At 39.9% G+C, this 21,740-nt stretch overlaps 1 protein-coding gene across 1 annotated transcript; it reads right to left on the bottom strand.

Moving 5' to 3' along the window:
• Positions 1-6,532: 6,532 nt before the first annotated feature.
• On the bottom strand, positions 6,533-13,233 carry LOC105021974 (phosphatidylinositol 3-kinase regulatory subunit gamma). Its single transcript, XM_010890043.2, has 7 exons — positions 12,859-13,233; positions 9,901-10,295; positions 9,426-9,694; positions 9,066-9,242; positions 8,883-8,957; positions 8,372-8,536; positions 6,533-8,235 (listed from the first exon to the last, which is right to left on the bottom strand). Exons 1-7 carry the CDS (start codon positions 12,911-12,913, stop codon positions 7,929-7,931), a joined length of 1,443 nt encoding a protein of 480 aa, XP_010888345.2. The 5' UTR covers positions 12,914-13,233; the 3' UTR covers positions 6,533-7,928.
• Between the last annotated feature and the right edge of the window lie 8,507 nt (positions 13,234-21,740).

The raw sequence follows: 21,740 nt of genomic DNA, 5'->3' as shown, positions 1-21,740 counted from the left end.
GCAGTGTTTTTAATTGTGCTAAGTAGGTCATGGCCTCTACATGCACTGAATGCATACTGCCTGTAACCCCAGCTGTCAATATTATGACCATTATCTGCCTGAAATAATTGGCTCACTTTATAATTCAATTAGAGCAAAATCTGGACAGTAAGCCTGTGACAACCTGATTATTACCATATGTAGAACATACACTACTGTGTGAAGAGTAATTTCTAACATTCTAACAGTTTTAACCTAAACCAATATTGTTTGTTAAATAGATGTGTTTTATTTTACCTAGAACATAGACTAGGAAGAAAATATGTAGCCCACCATACCATTATTTAGGACATTTGCATTATTTGATTTTCTGGAATTTTGTCTGGAGTGCTGTTCACAGGATCTGAAATGAATTCCTCTTCAAGCCCCAAAGGTTAAAAGGGTCAATTAATCAATACAATCAAGAAATTGGATCAATTAGCTCATAAGGAGATTTAAAGATCTTCATATCCTACTTTTGGACTCAACTCTTTCTATCCACTGCATATACTTCTATCCACTCCCTTTAAGATTTGCACATGATATCCATTGAATTACTACATCTCATGTACTTCCTTTATAACAAATGGACTCCAGTCTGTAAACTTGTGTGGGATATCATCAATAGAATCTTCACCTGACCATAGGGCGTGTATGGCCTGCAGTCTTGGGCTGACCTAACCATCCTTACACTTTCAGCTTTAATTCCTCTCTGATCACCAGCCATTTCCATGTTAATATTTTAAGAGTCTAGTCGGGTGAAGGTTGCCTTGCTGCAGAACATAAAACACATTCTGGATTTAACTCTAAAATGAAGGTGGATTTTATGGACACTGAATGAGCAGTTAACACATACCAAGGTATTTGTTGGTGTCGACATACTCTAACTTTGACACATTCGGGGAGAGGATGTTTGGCAGGTAGGGAGGTTTAGATAGGTTCAGACTAAAGATCATAATTTGTCTTTTTGTTAGGGAGGACAGCATAGTAGTAAGTGAGGGGCCAGATATACAGAGGATAGTGTCATTGGCTTAAAAGTGAATGGGGGAGTTACCAGGAACAATTACAACATCATTAATGAGAATAAGGTCGGCCCAAAAATCATTTTCACTTTTAATAAGGAAGGCCCAAGAATCATTTTCACTTTTAATAAGGAAGGCCCAAGAATCATTTTCACTTTTAATAAGGAAGGCCCAAGAAACATTTTCACTTTTAATAAGGAAGGCCCAAGAATCATTTTCACTTTTAATAAGGTCGGCCCAAGAATCATTTTCACTTTTAATAAGGAAGGCCCAAGAAACATTTTCAGAACATCCATAGATATTGCCAGAGGTGTGGCATCCAAACATCCATAGATCTTGCCAGAGGTGTGGCATCCAAACATCCATAGATCTTGCCAGAGGTGTGGACAGAAGGCCATTAGATTTGACGCTTTGTACAGTCAGATAATTAGTTTTCAAACCAGGCTATACAGACCTCTAAATAACCTTTTTAGCGGAGTCTATTAATTAGTATGCAATAGTTGACAAAGTCAAAGGCTTAAACCAAATCAACGAAAACAGCAGCATAATACTGCTTTTCTTCTAAAACAAATATAGAATTTAAAGATGTTAAGATCAGTTAACTCTGGCCAGCTCCAAAGTCTGACTTAACAACAGAGAGAACACTATGGGAATGAGGAAAGAGAACACAGTAAATGGCAGTTTCGATATTTGTGTTAGTTTATGTTTGATAAAACATAATGTTAGTGGTAGTGACAGCAGTAGTCATGATGGTAATAGGGAATGTGTTTTAGGCTGTGTTTTGTTATAGTGCCTTATATTGGAGTCATTTATAGCAGTGTTTTTCAACCTTGCTCCTGGAGGCACAGCGCCCTGAATGTTTTAGATCTCTCCTTGCCCTAACACACCTGATGTAGCTCATCAAGGACGTGATAATGAGTTGATCATTTGAATCAGGTGTGATAGAGCAGGGAGAGATCTAAAAGATGCAAGGCCGGGTGCCTCCAGGAGCAGGGTTGAAAAACACTGATTTATAGGTATCATAAAATAATTAAACTTTTAAAATGTTTTAGTTGGAACATTCTATGTTTTGTGAGAGTGATTTCAGTTTAGAATTCTGAAACCTACATCCTATATTTTAAATGAATGGGCATACAAGTTTTATAGTTCACAGAGTAGTAATGGTGACAAAAAGCAGAGTAGAGATACACTGTTTCAGCATGGGAAATGCCAATAAGGCATTAGGTCTGTTAATCTCAAACCAGCTCCTTGCCGATACCTACTCACTTGGAGTGCCTGCCTTCCACTGTCATGTGTTGATGACAAAAACCTGTGGGTGATATTCAGAGATTGGGATGAAATCAATAAATCCATCAACTTTAGGACACTAGTTATATTATGCAATTCATGTTTCTCTTTCAACTGAAAAAACAAGCATCATATTCAAACAAATCTATCCAGTCGTTTTGATCAAAGAAAAACTCAGGATACATTTCATATTTTAGGCACATCTATCCATTCGAGTGAAATTGCCCAACCTCAAAATTAACACAGTGTCTTATGCCAACACTGGGTTAGTGTTTGTAGCTAAAACTAAAGATCTTTTATGATTAAAATATTGCCTAAGTGTATGAAGCCACTTTAAAACAGTTACTGTTCATAACTGCTCAACGATAAAGTACGAATTTGCTGGAATGATAACGTTTAAAATATATAATCTGGAGATATTCCTACGCTCATTTATCTTTTGACTGGGCTGTTGGTGGAGCGGGTCAGATGTGCTTGCTTAAAAGACCAGTTAGTGGGGAACAAATATCCGTAGCCTACGTGTAGTCGGTGTAAATGCAGCATTTGTGATTGTCAGCTAACTATACAGTATCTTAAGAAACGTTTTTTTTTTTTTTTTTTGTTTCATTATAATGTTCGAGTATCTTAAAGATTCTGCAATACTACAAAATTGTAATGTACGCATGAACCTAATATGTTTAATGCCCCATAGCTGGTGCTGGGGAAAGGGATCACGTCAATGGCCGTGTTTGAGAAGATCAAACCGACTGCAGGAGACAGCCTACTGACACATGAACACAATGCAACATAAATATAAAGTAATTATTATTTATCCGTCAAAAACAATTACGCATTTTACAACGTGATTTTGATATTCTCGAACGTGGCCAATGTCACTTCTGGCCCACTGTCTCCCTCCAGCATAGCAACTGGCTGCTGATTGGCTCCCAGCCTTGCCATTTCATTGGTAGACCTGGCTGGTGGGGAAGAAGAGGCCTACAGAGACAGAGGAAAGCGGCCGGTCATTGGCTGTGGAAACCTGAAGAGCACATTTGCCAATCCATGAGAATTTTTAAATGTGATTAAAGGTTATTCATTCTACAGCCCTACTAGTTCAGACGGTACCTCGAGGTGTGTTGTTCGTGATAGTGTCACAGTATTGTCTTGTTTTAAAGAAAGGCTAGGGCCTCTGCATTAAAGAAAACTATGATCTTAATATGATGATCATTTCAGCAGTTTACACAAAGCACGTAGTGTTGTTAATTAATCCGTTCTATTATCAAGGGGTTGGGGAAGTTGGGAAGAGCTTTCAGTAAGATGTTTGCCCGTTAAAAATCCACTACAGGTCCTTGGAAACGCTCTCATTGCATTATCCCTTATGTATGATCCACATCAGACAGACCCGAATCCCGGGACATCACACACCCTTTGGCAGTTCCGCTCCGTTTTGTGGTAGACACCCTTTCCGCCACCAGACAATCAACTGCGCTTCATAAGCAGACCACTCTGCAAACAAGCAAGCTCCACCAATGTTTAAAAGGTTAAAAACACGCAAAACACATGTTCTGTAAAAGTCTCACCCCAGGGGTAATAAACTCTGGCCACTAGTGGGGCGGCGCCTGCTGGTTTTCTGTTCTACCTAATCATAATTGCACCCAGTTTGTGTCACGGGCCTAAATAAGTCCCTGAGTAGGGGGTTGCAATGAAAAAATGGAGTGGAGCTGGCTTCACGTGCCAGAGCTGAAAACCCATGTCTTACACTATCAATCCACACTGTGAAGCAACCACACAGTCTCCCGCGATTAGTCAAGTTGTACCTTTTCAAGGACGGTGCACGAATCATAGCTAGTAATGAACATGCAAATCAGCCGCTGCTGCGTTCGGACCTGACTCAGTTCAGAATCGAGCACACCACAATGTAATAACGTACAAGTCGTCCATCAACTCACAAATAGATAAATAAGAATGCGTTTTTGCCACTGACGCTTGGAAAACATCAAAAGTCTCAGACAACGTAAGAGAGCGTTGGAATATAAGAAAACAGTTTGGTTTTCTATGTAAGAATTCACAGTGTAATTATTTAAATGACAAGGGGCCGGTTTCGCAGACATGGATTACGCCTAGTCTAGGACAAAAAAAAAGTTCAATAGAAAACGCATTGCGCTTGTTTTTCTAGTCCTAGATTAGGCTTAATCTGTGTCTGCGAAACCGGCCCTAGGAGTGCAAAGTTATTTGTAGGCCTAGATGGGCTACAGTTGCATAAAGAGAGTCAGTTCAAACCACTCTCAAGACTACTCTATTTGAGTTGAAACGCTTGTTCCAGTATTTATACGATAAAACCTGAAATAATCAACTGACGCAGCGACAGAATATTTAGGCTACTGGTTAAACGAACACTGCGAACACTTTTCCATGCATCCACACGGTAAAAATTGTGTGCTTTCAACGGCAATAGCCATGCAAAAAATACCTTTTGGCGAGAGGCCTCTAACCAACTCAATTACGCTCTCATTAAATGTAATGTACCGAGACCACTTACGGTCTAAATTGTTTACTTTTCTAGATTTACACAAACAATATTCAAATGACAATGGTCATAAAAATAGAAAGATAATTCTAAAAGAAAACAAGAAACAATTTCGTATTCATTTGGCACGTATAGCTGCCATAAAGCGAGTTAAGGAAAAACAGAAGTACATCTAAGGAGGAAGACAGGTTTGTCTTCAATGAAGTGAGGTCCACGTTAAGTCTACCACATGCTCGAAAGAACTGTACGACCTGCTTGTTCTGGCACTTTTGGCCTTGCGATCCGTCCCAACTGTAAAACATGTTCTGTTGATTTCAAATAAGTTACTGGCTTGTTTTGATCTTTTGATCTTTTTGCACTAGTGAGGATGTCGTTATCACACATTTTTTATTTTAAGCTTTTAAGACTGACACTATTTGCCTGAACTTTTTTCCTCGACGATGTCTGCAAGCTACTAAAATACAGTGATCAATTACATGCTTTTTTCTGCATGCAGCAGTCCATAAGACCCTCGTACACATTCAGTTTAATCACATTGGCTTAGCAGTTTGAATAAGCAGGGATTTATTATTAAAAAAAAATACTTATTTGCATGCACATCACAAATCAGGCATCTGTTTGGTTTTAGGGAAAATACATAATTATTGGAAAATTATGTATTTTAAGCCATTTAACACTGCAAAAATGAATGGATTTCAATGATAGCTGATATTTTATTTACCCTTTCTGGGTGGGACCGAAACGGTTGCAAGGGACAAGATTCTGAGCGCCAAACTCTTCCTATATTTCACTTGAATGGAAAATATTTTTCTAATTACTTCTATTTTTAGAGGGGCAACTAAATTAGTTGCTTTGTTAGTGTGGTTTTATTTCACATTAAAGAGATTGTGCCGTTAAGAAATTGTGCTGTGAAACAAAACAAAGATAGGTTTGTACATTTCTGTTAAATATTTTAATAATGATCTATTTAAACCTGTACAAGGCTTAAACACTTGTTGGACAATATATCTGAAAATGAAATGCCAATAAGGTGTTTTACAGAGTTGCATTTTATTAAAAAAATTATGCAATTGCGTGGTGGTGTCACCGATAATTAGCTATATCGAAATATATATTTAAAATTTTTTGTCCAGACTTTCAAGAATCCCTGAGCTTTCATTCTGTCACTTTGTTGCTGTTCAAATTAAACCTTGGCAGTAGCCTGTGTTGATGATTCCTCCTTTCCACTTCTAATCAGAATTACAGTGACTAACTGACACAGTGAGTAAGCAACGTACGGTGAGATAGTACAGGTTCTCCTGACTCCACCGCATCTGGTTCATCCATCCATCAAGCCAGCCCAGCAGGCTGTTCTGACTACTCTGTTCTGCTGAGTGATAGTTGTTGGAGGCTAATCTGTGGACTGTACCTGATTGGATCCCCCTCAGAACATCCTGAACTGTGTCTGTTTTCACGCTGTTAATCCCCTCGGCCCAAACAAACACACCGGGGAGGGGAAGCTACCTGTTGGCGTCTGACCAATGAGACGGGCCCAGAGTCTTTGGGCAGAGTTTGACTGAGTCTGTTGAGGAGTGGATTTGAGATATTTCCCAGCGCCTCGAATGTTTTGCTGCACAGCACAATTTCAATGCATTGGGAAGTCTTGGCATTGTTTGGTTGACTAAACACACTTGGAAAAATGGATCTACGACAACCTAAGTTCAACAAAACCCTCATAATTTTATTGTATTTTAGCAAGAAAACGTTCATAATCTCACATTTGTTAGCATCGCCCTTAGTAGTTTCCTCAATCCTCCTGTCAAGTTTTTGAAAGACTAAAACAGCCTCCAACCACAAAAACAAGTTTTACAGTATCTCAATACAGAGTGTCTATTGTCCTCAAACTTGATAAATGTGCCAAGAGAAAAAACAGATTCCTTTCCTCTTCAGCTATATAGGCCTGTCTGTCATGAGGAAACATTCATTGTTTGTATTGGGCAATGCCACAGTTCAAGTAATAGAGACAGACTTAACACTTCTGCAACACTGGCAGTCACACAACAACGTTCTTAAAAAGTCAGGTGAATAATGCTACCATCAAGAATTTGTTCATTTTTATGGCAAATGCTGATGACTGCCAACCCCTGTCCCCAGCCTTAATCATCAAAACTTCTGATATTACAGGTACGGTTGGATTGCACTTTCTTCAAGCTTTCATCTTCTGTGTCAAATGTCTGAAAATATATATCTAAAATACAAAAAGCTTATACTTTGAGTAACAGAATATAACATACAGTACTTCTATTTATGTTTTGATCAAGCACATATGTGATGTGTTTCCCCTATTACCATTAATATACTTTTCTGGTTGGGATATATCTTTTTTCACTAATAACAAGTGCTTTGGTTATTGGGTAAAACACAGAGAATGTCATTCTAAGGATATCCAGAAAATGGTCAATGCTACATTCAGTACATATCAACTGGAAACTGGCTTATGTTTTGACAGTGATTTTGTGAAGATGAGCCATGTCAGTACCTATACTTGTATGACAACATACAGAAATACTCTGCACAGGTTTTGGGATGTATACTACAACTAGCTATGCCACTGCATCAGTCATCTTGTTTCTCTGTACCATTTTATTCTAAACCCAGTTTATTGGCTGTCGTGCAAAAGTTCTAAATTCCAGCGTATTGGGTGTATTACAGTCTCAATTTCCTAGCACCAGTTCTTTGTGTTGTGAACATGGGACCCTGGAAGTCCAAATAAAAAACAGCACCTGGCAATTATAAACATAGTGACAAATTACATGTAGTCAGTCATCCCCTAGATGTCCAAGCTCACTAATGAAAACAAATAAAATCTCAGAAAAGGAAATGTGAAAAATGGGTACAAAAAACAAACAAACAAATAGCAAACAGAATCATATAAAAAAACAAAAGAATTCCCAGCTGACATTCAAGTTCCGGTCAATGTTCCAATCAAGTGAAATCACATTCACAAATCTGTTGGAATCATCCTAGTGCAAATTTCACACATTCAAGAAGAACACCCTCAAATTGTCCTCGTAAGATAGCTACAGTGCGCCAAACAGGTCCCACATTCATCTAGTCTACATCTCTGGAGCGGCTGCAGGGAGTCCTGCAGGTAGTTTAGCAGGAGTATGTAGTACATGGTGTTCCTCTGTCGGCAGTAGCAGGCAGTCCTCTGTGGCTGTGTGGGACGAGGCTGACAAGACAGGAGTTACGTGGACGGGGTGAGCCAGCCGGACATCCAGGGCCTGGTTGTGCTGTGCCAGGGAGTTGAGGCGGTAGTGCAAAACAAGCTCCTTCAGAGAGCAGTGGAGGTCATAGGGCTCAGCAAAGCCGTAGCCACGCGGAGTGCTGTATATCATGCAATGTTTTACCTCTTCATTAACACTGAAAGGATATGAATGGAGGATACAAGTTAGTACCTGAGCTTATGAAACCGCCTGGAAACAGGGTAAACAGCCTCTACATAGTCTCCTTTCCTTTCTGACTGACATAAAATGATTTTTCGACAGATGACACTCACACTACAGAGCAGGCGTAGCAGCCCTGTTTGCTGCTCTCTCTGATCAGGAAGGTTCCGGTGGGTTTGTCCGTCAGCATTTCCTCAGCCTGCATCCTACTAAGCTCGCCCACAAACCAGGTACCCTCGTCATGGTGGGCCAGCCTTTCCCCCTCCAACACGTAGGTGCTGCACATAGACCAGGAAGAACACTGTTAAACCCTATCATTGAATATAATAATAATTGAGATAATATCAAAATGTTAAGCAGTTATACCAATTATGTGTATGAACCCAAGATGATTGGCGGGCACGTTGGAAGAAGCCACCTCATGGCCATTTGGTACTGATCTATTATCTACATTTACTTTTGGCAGGCATATTTTACTACAGACACCTTAATGCAAACTTTTAAATTATATGTGAACAGTACATAAATGTTTACATAATTCCAAAAAAAGAGAGTAATACTATTACTGTCACCACTACAATAAATAAATACTTAAATTCACATAATAAAATGTGAAATACTTACTCATCACTGCTTTCGTCTTGGATCCCCAGCCAATCATTTATGCGTTTCTGTCGTACTCCTTTGTGATTCAACCAACTGAAAAAAATAATGGAAAAAAATTGTGTCTTTGCTAAAAGCTTTTTTAAAAAGCTACTTTCATTAACAGTGACCTGAATAGAATAAATTGGGAGTAATTTAACTTACTTGAGATACTGGTCCCTGATGTTGCGCAGCTCAAGGAGGTCAGGCCTAAGGCTATTGATCCTCCTGTCTGTCTCTCTGTAGTCCTGGACCTGGTTCCTCAGGTCCGTTTCCAGGTGGACCTTACTGTTGTAGATCTCCCCCAGCCGGGACTTCAGCTTCTCATAGTTCATCAGGAAACTTGGGGATAAAGGGTAAAAGGTCATAAGGGGTCAAAAGCTGTCAGCGATGGTGCCACTGGTCTAAGCTGAACCACAGCTGCATGAACGTCTGATGACCAACAACCTGTCCACGCTATGATCATATGCAGAGATTCCATGTGGGATAGACTCAACCATGTTATTGCCTTAGTTAGCCACTCACCTCTCTAGGTCCTTCTCTGTTCCCTCAGATCGACTGCTCCTCTCACACTCCTCCCCATAACGCTCCTGCTCACGACACTGCTCTTCGAAGATCAGCATGGTCTCATTGAAGGCCTCTATGGCGGTTCGCTTCATCTGGATCTCCTGGGAGGTTTTTGTGTAGGATTCGTACAGACGGTCAAATTCTTGACTCTTCTCCTGATATTGGCTGTGGTACTCCTGGAGCTTCCTACCAGCCAAGTCAACACTGTCCTCCTTCACTAGCTCATCCTGTGTAAAGACAAAAATACATATTTAATACAGGAGAAATAAAAATGTATGCTTGTTGTCTGCGTCTGATGACTCTTATTTGCTTAAGAAACCAAAGGCAAATTCTCTCCCAATATCAATTTGGACACTAAACACATCATCTACTCCTTTCAGTTTGTGTAGTGTGTATAGCTTGTAAGGGATGTTGGTGGGTGCTTCAGGCCTACCTGTTGGAGGCGGGATACAGGGTGTGTGAGCATGACATCCAGCACGGCATTGTACTCCACCAGAGGATGATGCTGGTAGTGCCAGATGAGTTCTACCACTGAGCTGAAGGACAGGGGCTCTGAGAAGCCGTACTTTCCCTCGCGGTGGTAGATCTTGATCAGCTTGTTGTGGCCATCTTTCCTCAGCGTTAGTGTGAAGTCTCCTTTTGTCTTAGTGGAAGCGTCACGAACCAGGAACGAACCGTCGGGTGTGTCGCGTAGCTTCTCATTAACTTCCTCCCTGGAAATGTCTCCCCAGTACCACTCTGCATCCTGCAGAGGATAGACTGGGGGTTCACGAAGGCAGAGGTTGTTTATGGAGGATGTCACAGGTTTTGTTGACCTGGGAGGGAGAGCTGAGTGAGAGAGAAAGAGAGAGAGCGATCAGGGTGACGGTTTGTACAGTAAAGATCAATCTGTTCCTGAGACATCATTTTGTTTGAGAGGAAATGATAGACCTGCAAACATGACCTGTCACATCACTATCAGGACCCAGCTGACCAAGAGCTGTTTCAATGAATAACCCCACAAGCAGATATTTGCTTAAAGACATCCTCTTATCAACCCCCCACAGAAAACACACTTGACAAGCTTGTCAAATTTCCAGACAAGCCTAGGCATGTTCCCAGCTGAAAACTGCTTCTGTCCTATCAGGGCAGAGATCTACTGTATCAGGACTGACAACATGCCAGACTGCAACACACTCTGAATAAAACATAGAGGACAAGATGGGTCAAAGAAAAAAAAAGAGCACATTCACACTAGGTCACCAACTCCAGTATTATTTTTGTTTTTCTTCTCACCCCCCATTTTGTGGTATTAAATTGTGGTGATGGCCTTATGTCATCACAGGAGCTGCCAACAGGCTTGGGAAAGTTGAAGTTTGCAACATGCTTTCTTTGAAATATGTTGTATAAAGCTAGCCTTCTTTTTTACAACTACTTTGCCAACCAGGAAGTTAGCCAGAGTGCACATGGGCTGGTGGTATCTTAATTGGGTAGGAAAGGGTCATAGTAATGTCTGGAATAGAATGGTATCTAGCACATGGTCTTAAAGTGTTTGATACTATTCCATTATTATGAGCCATCTTCTTCCTCCAAAGCTTCTTTTGCAGGAGTATGAGATCACATTAAATTGGCTAAAAACCCCAATTAGCTTGCAGATGAACAATGTCGCTAGTGCATGGACATAACAGAGTGAAGCCAATATGCGCCATCCCATGACCAGACCATTTGGTTACTCGCCAGAAGCTCTAAATGAAAGGCCAGACTGTTTGGTCACTAGCCAGAAGCTCTAAATGAAAAAGCAAACCGTTTGGTAACTGTTCAAAAGCTCTAACTGAAAAAGCAAACCGTTTGGTCACTGGCCAGAAGCTCTAACTGAAAAACCAAACCGTTTGGTCACTGGCCAGAAGCTCTAATTGAAAGGCCATGAAATCTAAATTGTGGTGGATGCCTCAGCACTGTGATACTGGTACTTTATTGACCACTGCGCCACCCGTAGTCACAAAAACTAATATATATATATTACTTTTTTTCTTCTTCAAAATGTCAGAAAAACTAAGTAGCATAAGCAACTAACTGTAAAGGCACGAAATTCAGACAGTTTTTCTTTGGTGGATAGGATACATTTGGGTAGGGTACATTTCACATCCTGTGGTTGTCCAGTATCCAAACTCTGCAAATGCCCCCAAACCGTAAACCATCAATCTTCTGCAAGTATTCTCAAGTTATGATACTCTATAAAAGACCTTAATTCCTCTTTTCCTTTGGGCTTTTCCAAATACTCTTAAATTTTCCATATAACTTTTTAAACTAATAATAAAAAATAAAAATAAACATCTGGACCTCTCCAAAAATGAAAAGAAGTGGGTGGGGATAAGGGAAGCAAACCGCATCAAGAGGGGGAGAAGGGCGATATGTTTCACCTCAGGACAAAAGTGCCTTTTACAAACTGAACATAACTTCAGTCAGGGGAAATGTGGATTTCTCTCTCCTTCCGCTCTCTTTATTTAACAACTGTAAAATAAGCAAAAGGCAGGTGCAACAGCACTGTGGCAGCCAGACAGCAAAAGCTGAAATCCTGGATTCCTGGACTCAGCAAAATTCCTCCTGTATTACTTGGGGCTATGATCCAGCCACTCATTCTGGAGGTGGTAACATAATATATATAGAGTATACATATTTCACAAGAGTATGCCATATTCACTTTCATGAATTCAAGAAACATACCACAGTGTATCTGATATCAGTCAGTCCAAAACATAATTCACTGTAATGCAATTGAGTGGACTGAATGAAAAAAAAGAAAAAATCCAAAAGAAAAGAAAAACGTATATAAAAAATATACTATAGGTAATGTGATATTAATGATCATATCACATTAACTGGCATACATACGTCAATTGGCTCTTTCAAAAGAAGTCATGCGACAAGTGTCTAGTCTGGTAAGCTTTTAGCGGTGGCGCACGAATTAACTATGACCGGCTAGCCTCTACCAGAGAAAAGGGAACAAAGCGGTCGTTTCATGCGGCATTTCTTCTCCACTCAACATTGTTCATGCGATGTTAAGACACGTTATTATAACATAATAATGGCCTCGAGAGGATTTTACACAACTACTATTTGGCTAAAATATCATTTTTCATTTTAATATATATTTTATTTGGTAAGACAAAGCAAGACAAAGAGCGTAACCACCGCGTCAAGCTTGATGCATGTCCACAAGAAAAGTATTACGTAATTGTCAAGCAGCGAATTGCGCTACGCAAGCCTAGGCAAAGCAATAGGCGCTTGGACAGACACTTATGTGTATGCAAAACGACACATATGTCAACTTTGTATCATACAATATATAACAATTTTATAAATGATTAATACATTGTGATATGCATTTACATGTATTATAGAACCAACATACCTGGAGGTGACTGATCCATTTCGATGTAGAATTGTACTTCAGAGGGATAAAACATCCCGTTCCAAACGTTGATATTCCTAATATCTTTGTGGGATAGGCTACCTTTCCCTTTCTACGATGAGTGAAAAATACAACTTTCTCTTGCACCAGAGTGGAAGGATCACAATGGCGAGTCGTTTTAGCAGCCTGTGCCTCCTACCTTAGACTAGACAGCACAGCAGCAAAATTATCCATTAGTCCAACTTTAGAGAATATAATTAGAGGTAAATACATAATTCGTTCAATACACTTAATTATAGAAATAGTTCTGCCAAAAAATATACATTGTCATTTCCAGCCACGTCGATCGGCAGACTGCTGCAGTTAAGGTCCGCTCTAAACGTTGTTGCGCTGAATCGCGAAGGCAGCAAGGGATTTTAAAGGGATCCGCGACCTCATCTTGGCAGAAACCAAATGAGATACCTTTCAAAGGGGAAAGATGCCTTTAAACGACAAACCGAAAATACATTTCAAATGTCAATTTAACACAGAATTGTTTTATTTTGTACTTATAATCGGTTTTAATTTAACTGCATGCAGATTTTATTGACAGACGAATATTCCTGAGTGATTTCTGTAGTATTGGTACAAAGATAACCCTACATTAAAAATGGTGCGTTCTTGTCTGATCATTTCATTCAAGGCACTCAGTGGCGAGTATATACTGATCAAATCTATGGCTATTTGATGTACAGAGAACACACACATATATGTTGTTTATTTTTAATAATAATTAACACCACATAGAAAAATATTCGCTTACTAAGAAAATGCAGTTAGATTAATTAATAAAACAATAAACAACATGAACGTCTATTTCAGTGCTGGTGAAACGTTACAACGTACTCTAGGCTACTAAAAGGCCTAGGAAGTTTCACTACGTGTAAATTGTTCGTATGTTTTAGGGTAATGATTGATTACATTCTGTGACTCTGGTATCGTTATTCTGCAGATATAATACCATTATTATCGCAATGCATGGGTAACTGAAGTGAAAGCAAGATGGTGCTGAAACCCCTTCTGAAATAGTTCACCAGTTAGCACCCTCAAAAAATATTTCATCACTACATTCATGTGCTGCACACTTTTACAATCACCTCCGTGAGTTGACCCTCAGCTACAAAACTAATTGTTAAACATTTATTGTGCCATCGCTGATAAATGCTGCTCCACTTGCCTTCTTAATGTACAAAGGACATAAGACAACAATATGTGCATTTCTGTCAAAGTAAAAAACTGAAATTCATTGTAATCTGACATACACATCCTGTCCAGGTCACAATACAAAGAGATTATCTTGAAACTTAGTGGTTCTTCCCATTCTTGGTGTTCAGTGCTATATGGCAGGCACCTTTGACCTCTTCTGCAGAGTGGATAAGGTGATTGTCCATCATTTTCTCCCATCTGGAGATTGCTCTCAAAAACTTTTTTTTTATAATAACACTAATCCTAATCTTAATATCTAACTTTAACCCTAACCAACTAACCTTAAATCTAACCCTAATTCCCTAACAGTAAACTTAACCTTTAACACTGAATTAAGTAAAATCCTTCAGGGGGGTTTTGGTCCCCTCAAGCATTGTTACACACCCACCTGAACACACACACGTACACATTTGTAGAAGTAATACATTTGGATTGTTATATGTGAATTATTTGCATTTTATTTGTCTGATTTGCATGCCTTATGTAAATTATTCCTTGGCAGAAGAATGGCAGAAGAATTTCACCCAATGTAGGCAAAGTGCTCGGGAAGAATTGTACCTCCAGTTGACAGGTGTGTGTTTTCTCATGTCCAACTTGTGCATATGTATGTTTATCCATGTTTTCGGGTTACTATGTGTATGTGTAGTCTGGGGGATTCTTACTTGTAGACTATCAGTGGCTGCCCATCCCCCAGCCCGACTCTGTAAACCCCTTATGTCAGTCAGTACACAGAATGTGCCCTCATGGCTTCTGGGTCTGACCTTTGTGACATCATGTTTCACTCCCAGTGCCCTACTCTGCTAACACTCAGTATCAGTGCTAGTCTGGATCTGGGTGGGGGGAGAGATTGCTATGATTAGTCTCACATAGCCAGACCTAGCATTCAAAGATTGTAGAGGGAGATGCCTATGATGGACATAGCCTCTGAGTCTGTCTGTGGCATGCAAACGTCAAGGCAATGTAAAGGTATACTTTAAATATAATTCTGTGTGTATTTGAGTGTTAATGTGTTACACCAATGTATGTGTATCACAGCATGTGTTTGTTCAGTGTGTGGTTTTGTATGCTAACGTATATCAGCACACGAGTAAGGAGTGTGTGTGTGTGACTCTGGTACGGATAAGCCAGTGGGCTCCTCTGGGCTTTGGTCCTTAGATTTAGGCAGCCCTAATGAGATCATTGGAGAGTAATCGCAGGCTTAACATGTATAGTCTGACACTGCAAGGCTTACAGCTATAGGCTGACACTGCAAGGCTTAACAGGTATAGGCTGACACTGCAAGGCTTAACAGGTATAGGCTGACACTGCCAGGCTTACAGTTAGGGTAACATCAAGCAAGTTGCCATTTGGGGTAAGATGCCCATCCTCCCTAATTCTTTAAAAGAACACAAAATGTTCCTTCTTTTTTTTTTTTTTTCTCTGGCTCCCACAAGACTTAATAAACTGAAAGCATCCTTTCTTTCATCAATTTTTTTATAATTCAATCAAAACGATTTTGAGATAAGTTCATTACCGTTTTTTTGTTATTTAGAAAAAATGTGTTGGTACAATCCAATAAAGTCAGATAAAAATATTTGTCTGTATTTAGATAAATAAAAATGTAATCTACTTGTATAGAAAGAAAATGTTTGATGGTTTTGGAATGAAATACTGATATGTTAGGTGAGTATGTCAGGAGCAAGATGCCCATCACACAACCCTTTATGGATGATCGTTTTTTCTATCTATAATTTAGACTCACTTGTCCCATTTCACAAGGCAAAGAATATGTATTTTTAAGTGTATTATTTTGGAACCAATTAAGTTGTAACAAGTGCACTAAATAATATGAACACAGAATCTAAGCACAATTTAAGTATGTATAAAAAAACACTTATATCATACTTTAGTATACTTATGACCAGACATGTCTTTAAGTAACTTCAGACAAGTTCGAGTCAAGTCTCAAGTCAATGCATGCAAGTCCAAGTCAAGTCTCAAGTCTTCTAAGCACTATAGGCTTTAGTTATCATCTATTAGTCCAAAGCAAGTCCTTTCAACTTAAGGTGCACATTTTGGGGATGACTATTATTTCATGGGCTATTTTAAATCAGCAGTTGATAATCTAGTACACTAATACTGAATTGCAACATTTAATTTATTATAACAAACATGCATTGTATGTTCAAATTGAAGTATGATCATGTTGAAGGGCCAGCCTATTCTATCTACTATTCTGTCTGCCATTAGCCAAATTGTCTGACTATTTTACATAGGTTAGCCATGAGCTAACAGTTCTTTGAGTTCTGTATGGTTAAATGTATTAGCTAGTTATTAGCTACTGTAACTAAATAGGCTGGCAAAGATTAGAAACAGGCCCAATTCTTGACAGTGAAGTAACATTAGTCTTCTCACTGAATGTAAAAATCTTAAGCAATCTGTATTGCTATTATGAATGGAACCGATGCACTGTCGCTAATGTTACCTAGGTGACTTTCAACTTTAATCGCTTGTGCTACCAGACCAGTTTTAGCTATTTTATATTTACCCTACAAGGCACAAGTCCAATGACTACAAGTCCAAGTCAAGTTTCAAGTCTATTGAACAGATCGCAAGTCAAGTCACAAGTCAATTTATCAGTGACTTAAGTGCGACTTGAGTCACCAACTCTGCTAACAACTGATGATTAGAAAAATAATTGTAGTTCACTAAATGCATTTAAAGTATAGCTGAAGTGTACTGAAATGCTATTTCCAATCATGTTTTGTTCACCCTGAACACGTTCAATAACGGAAGGCTGTTGGCAGGCATAGACTGGTTTCACAGTTTTATGAACAACTTAAAATTATCCATCCAAATTTCACAAGCAAACATTCTAGTTCATGATAGAAATCGCTAATGTTTTTTATCTGGAGGTTCTCCAGAAATTATTTTGGCCCCACCAGGGTGTTTAAAAGCCTAGTATATTATATTATGTATGTTCATTATAATTTCTACATCCTTTTTTACCCATTATTGTTTGAATTCAGTATTTTTTACACTTGACCCAATACTTGAATTTCACTGCTGTTGCTGACAGACAGACATACTTCTCTCATTAGAGATAAGGGAAAACCATTGATATCAAATGTGCTCATATTGACATTTTTCATTATACTGTGTAATGTATACTCACTTGTGATGAATTAGGATTTCATTGATCCTCTCAATAGTATTCACATTTCTATTGTCCATTCTACAATGCACAACAACAACAGAGTGAATGTGTGTCATGTCGTAACTCTGACCATAGTAAATGTAACGTGTCTTGCGTGTATGTGTGTGTGTGTGTGTCTGTGTGTAGGTTGGTTCACCGCCATTGAAGGGATGCAGACTGGTTGGTAATATTCTGGGGAGGGTGTTCTTTCTACATTCTCCATGGAGAGACAGTGGGGTTTCCCTGATCTGCTGCCAGACCAGCACACAAAGCATGCAGTGATGGTGCCAGAGGCAACTGGACTGCGGGCAGAGTGTAGGACGGCTATGGTCTGGCCCCTAGGACCCTGCCATTGTGGATATGTAAGTGGGGACAGTGTCTGAGCTGCTTGAGTTGGACAGGAAAGAAATGTTGGATGACCAAAACTATGAGCTTCAAATAACTGGGCCTGGGAACATAACTTGTTCTCTGAACAGGTCACAAAATGAAACAAGCAAAAAAAGGGGAAAAAAACAATGTAGAGAAGAAATGAGGAAACTTTACTGGAGCATGACTTGAGTTACTACTTATCTCAGCAGCATTACTTACGCATTATGTTGTCCATTCTTTCTTTGTTTCCCTCTGACTTAAACACCATGTTTGCCTGTCCATCTCTTTGTCTGTCTTTCTGGTTGTCTGTCTGTTTATCTGTCGTACTCCAACATCACCCCATCTACTCATCACTTGTCACTTCAGTTCAGAGGACCATAATCTAACTACCAGAGGTGACACTGAGACAGTCATGCTATTCCAACACTGTAATATGTAACAGCTGTGTATGAGCTGATGAGACCTGACAGATGCAGATCTAATCTAAGTTTGTCGCAGGCCTTTTCCTTTGAATTTCTTTCTTTATTATATGCACCCACGCTTCATGCACACACATACACACCCCATTACCGGGGTAATTAGCAGTTTAGGCTGTAGTAGCTCCATGACACTGTGCAGTTCCTTCCACAATGGCACTATTGTCAGAAGCAGAGCAACCATTGTTGCCACGGTAACAGGATATATTACCCCCCCCCCCCCCGTGTTGTGACCTTTACCTCTGACCCCTCTCCTTGCCATCCACACACACTCTGAAACTTACCCCACCCCCTAGCCCCACAGGCCTGAAATCCCTTCAAAGGCTAGGGGTCTGATAGCTGCTTCTCTCTACTGTTTCCCTGATGTTCAAGATGATTCAGGTTGGTGCGTTGCGTGGGGGTGGGGGGGGGGGGGGTTGTAGAACTGACCCATTGAAAAGGTCATTTTGAAGGCAGGAGCGGACTAGTCTAAATATGCTCTTTTCTCTCTGTTTCTCCCCTCTTGGCCTGGCTTGGATTGCCACTCTGTGTGGTTATTTATGTGTGGGAGCAAGAGAAGGCTGCCGGGAGAGAAAGAACCACAGGTCTTTGTTAGAAGGGCTGGGCTGAGGTGCTTCAGCTGCTATCACTTCTGTCTGACACACACACACACACACCCACCCCACCCGGACTCGAAGGAGAAGAGAAGGGAGAGGGGATACTGTTGCGAGGCAGATTTGAAAATGAGGTGTGTGATACACAATAGCTGCCTGTTGTTTGATATTAGCACCTATTGGCAGACACAGACACACACATAAGTTCACATTAGTGTCCTGTCCAAAGATAATAGCAATGTCTTTCATTCTTAGCGTGATTGTTTAAAATTTGATATTCTCTCATTTCTGAATATCTCTGTTTGTGGTGCATGTCGAGTGACACACTCAATAGCTTTCCTGACAAAGTTAAATTAAGCCTGAATCCTCTGGCTCAGCCAAATGCTCATGATGTCATGAATTGAGGACAGAAAGAGTTGGTCTGTCTGTTGACTGAGGAGACCTATTCTTGCATGTTTGGGTGGGAGCAGCAGCGTATAATTGCAGAGCGGGATAGCGTGAGAGGATGGGGGAGGGAACCAGTTAGCACGCAACATGAGCCTTGGCCCGCACTGCTGGGCATGGACTCCAAACCTGTTGACAGTGCTGGGCATGGACTCCAAACCTGTTGACAGTGCTGGGCATGGACTCCAAACCTGTCCTCAGTGCTGGACATGAACTCCAAACCTATTGACAGTGCTGGGCATGGACTCCAAACCTGTTGACAGTGCTGGGCATGGACTCCAAACCTATTGACAGTGCTGGGCATGGACTCCAAACCTGTCCTCAGTGCTGGGCATGGATTTCAAACCTATTGACAGTGCTGGACATGGACTCCAAACCTGTCCTCAGTGCTGGACATGGATTTCAAACCTATTGACAGTGCTGGACATGGACTCCAAACCTGTCCTCAGTGCTGGACATGGACTCCAAACCTATTGACAGTGCTGGGGATGGACTCCAATCCTGTCCTCAGTGCTGGACATGGACACCTTTACAAAAGGTGGTCCTAAGGTGCTTTTGGTAGTGGTATATTTGGCAACAGAACATAATAGGTTTTTTTCCAATCCCTGTGACCTGGGAAAGATCATCATGGATAACACGGACATGCATGCACACACACACGCACACTTTAATGGCATTTGCTTATGTCCTTTATCTTAAGAAGTTCAGCCTAACTCCCTACAAAAACCCATTGTATGGAGTTTGGCTGATGCTGCAGCCTAAACAACTAGAGGATAGATAGTACAGGATCTGGATTACATGGCTGTCCAGTACAAACAGTAGAGACGCAGCACTAATGACCAGTTGAATCCAAGTGAATCCAAGACCAAGTGAATCATCTCGAGTCTTAGGAGTAATGACTTCAAGTCCCAGTGCAGTGAAAAACAAAGTTTCTCTGTGTTTATACATATTTCCACACTATGAAATTAGAATAATACTGTTAAATTGTGCACCTTTTAGTGGAAGAGCTAGTTCAAAAGCCTGTCCTTAAAGCCTGTTTGCAGTAGGATGGAGTTTTGTCTACAGCCCACTGCCTTACTTACTTAAGTCTTTGATTCATTATTATATAACAGTTGTGACATTAAAAAGTAGGCCAAAATATACCCTCCCATCTGAAGTTTATTTTCCTCCTTCAAACAACTCATAAAAACAGGCAGGTAATGTATAATATTTATAATGTATAATATTTATAATGTATAATATGTGTGCTGAGGCTACAAATGAATTAATCACAATCATTAATTGTTATCCCAGAATGATTTGATATAGACATAAATAGGCTGCATTGGCTCGCCATAATATTTTGGACCACATGCTGAGATTTACCTGTCCATTGGCTGGAAAATGCCTTTGGATGTTTCTCGAGGATTTAAATTACTGATACTGTGACCCTTTGGACTGGGGATGTCTTTGAGGTTACAGTCGGAATGTACATAAGACAGCATTTAAATAAGATGTGTAATGTGGATACTTTTAAAAAACTGTGCATGAATAAGAGGGCAAATAAGGTTATGGGTAAAGCCGCAATAAAGGTTCACCCTATGAAATATGACTGGGTCAGGAAGTGTGTGGTTAATCTGACTTTCAGTTGGGATTTTCTCCAACAGTCTTAACAGTTCTGGCCATATCATAAAAATGTAAAATTAGAACCAAGTGATCTAGATCATTCTGTTTACAGTACAGAATAAACTCAATGAAAATCAACTGACATAATCACCAGTCACTACATAGCTACCTTCAGTGCCAGATCACCAAACTAGCAGACAGGACACGTTGTATGGGTTCCCTAACCTCCAAGGGGCCCTCACTCCAAATATATATTCAGTGCCTGCAGAAAGTCTACATCCACTTGAAACTTTTCACATTTTGTATGGTCACCGCAGCAGAGTTTCATGCAATAATTAAGATATGTTTCACGTTGATCTACACACTGTTCATCACACTTTTAAGGAGACCAACCATATTCACAATCAGACACCAAGTAAATTGGCCTCCATCGTTGTTGCAGTTTTGTCATTAATATGAATTTACAATAAATTCAGCTGTTTCTGTAGGTTACTTCTTTTGGGTACTAATTTGCAAAACAAACACTCAATCATAAGTTTGATAGGACTAAGGGACAAGTTGTAGATTGACACAGACCAGTGTATAGATATAAAAAGATTCAAAGTCCTTAAGTATTCTGTGGAGCATGGTCAAGAATGTATTATTAAGAAAATTACAGGAAATTATCTTTCAAACTGAAAATGTCTCTCAGTTTTATGGCAAATTGTGGGGGATAATATAAAACTGCTTAATGTTATCTTTGCACAGTTGCACAGTGTTGAAATGCAATCATTCAACTGTCCCCTCACTCCTTTATACCTTAAAGAATCCTCAACAATCAACTGCATGTCCCAGGGCCCCAAAATGTAGTTGTCTGGCCCTGGCTACGGTGAACTTGATGTGACCCGAGCAATGTGATTCATGGAACATAAGCTGTTGACTCTCAGACAGATCTTAGGTCACTGACATTATGGATACAACTCATACAACACTGTG

Source organism: Esox lucius, chromosome 3 (genome assembly GCF_011004845.1).
Source record: "Esox lucius isolate fEsoLuc1 chromosome 3, fEsoLuc1.pri, whole genome shotgun sequence".
In the NCBI taxonomy this organism is placed as follows: Eukaryota; Metazoa; Chordata; class Actinopteri; order Esociformes; family Esocidae; genus Esox; species Esox lucius.
Note: the sequence above shows the minus strand (reverse complement) of the source record. Positions and strands in the feature narration are given on the sequence as shown.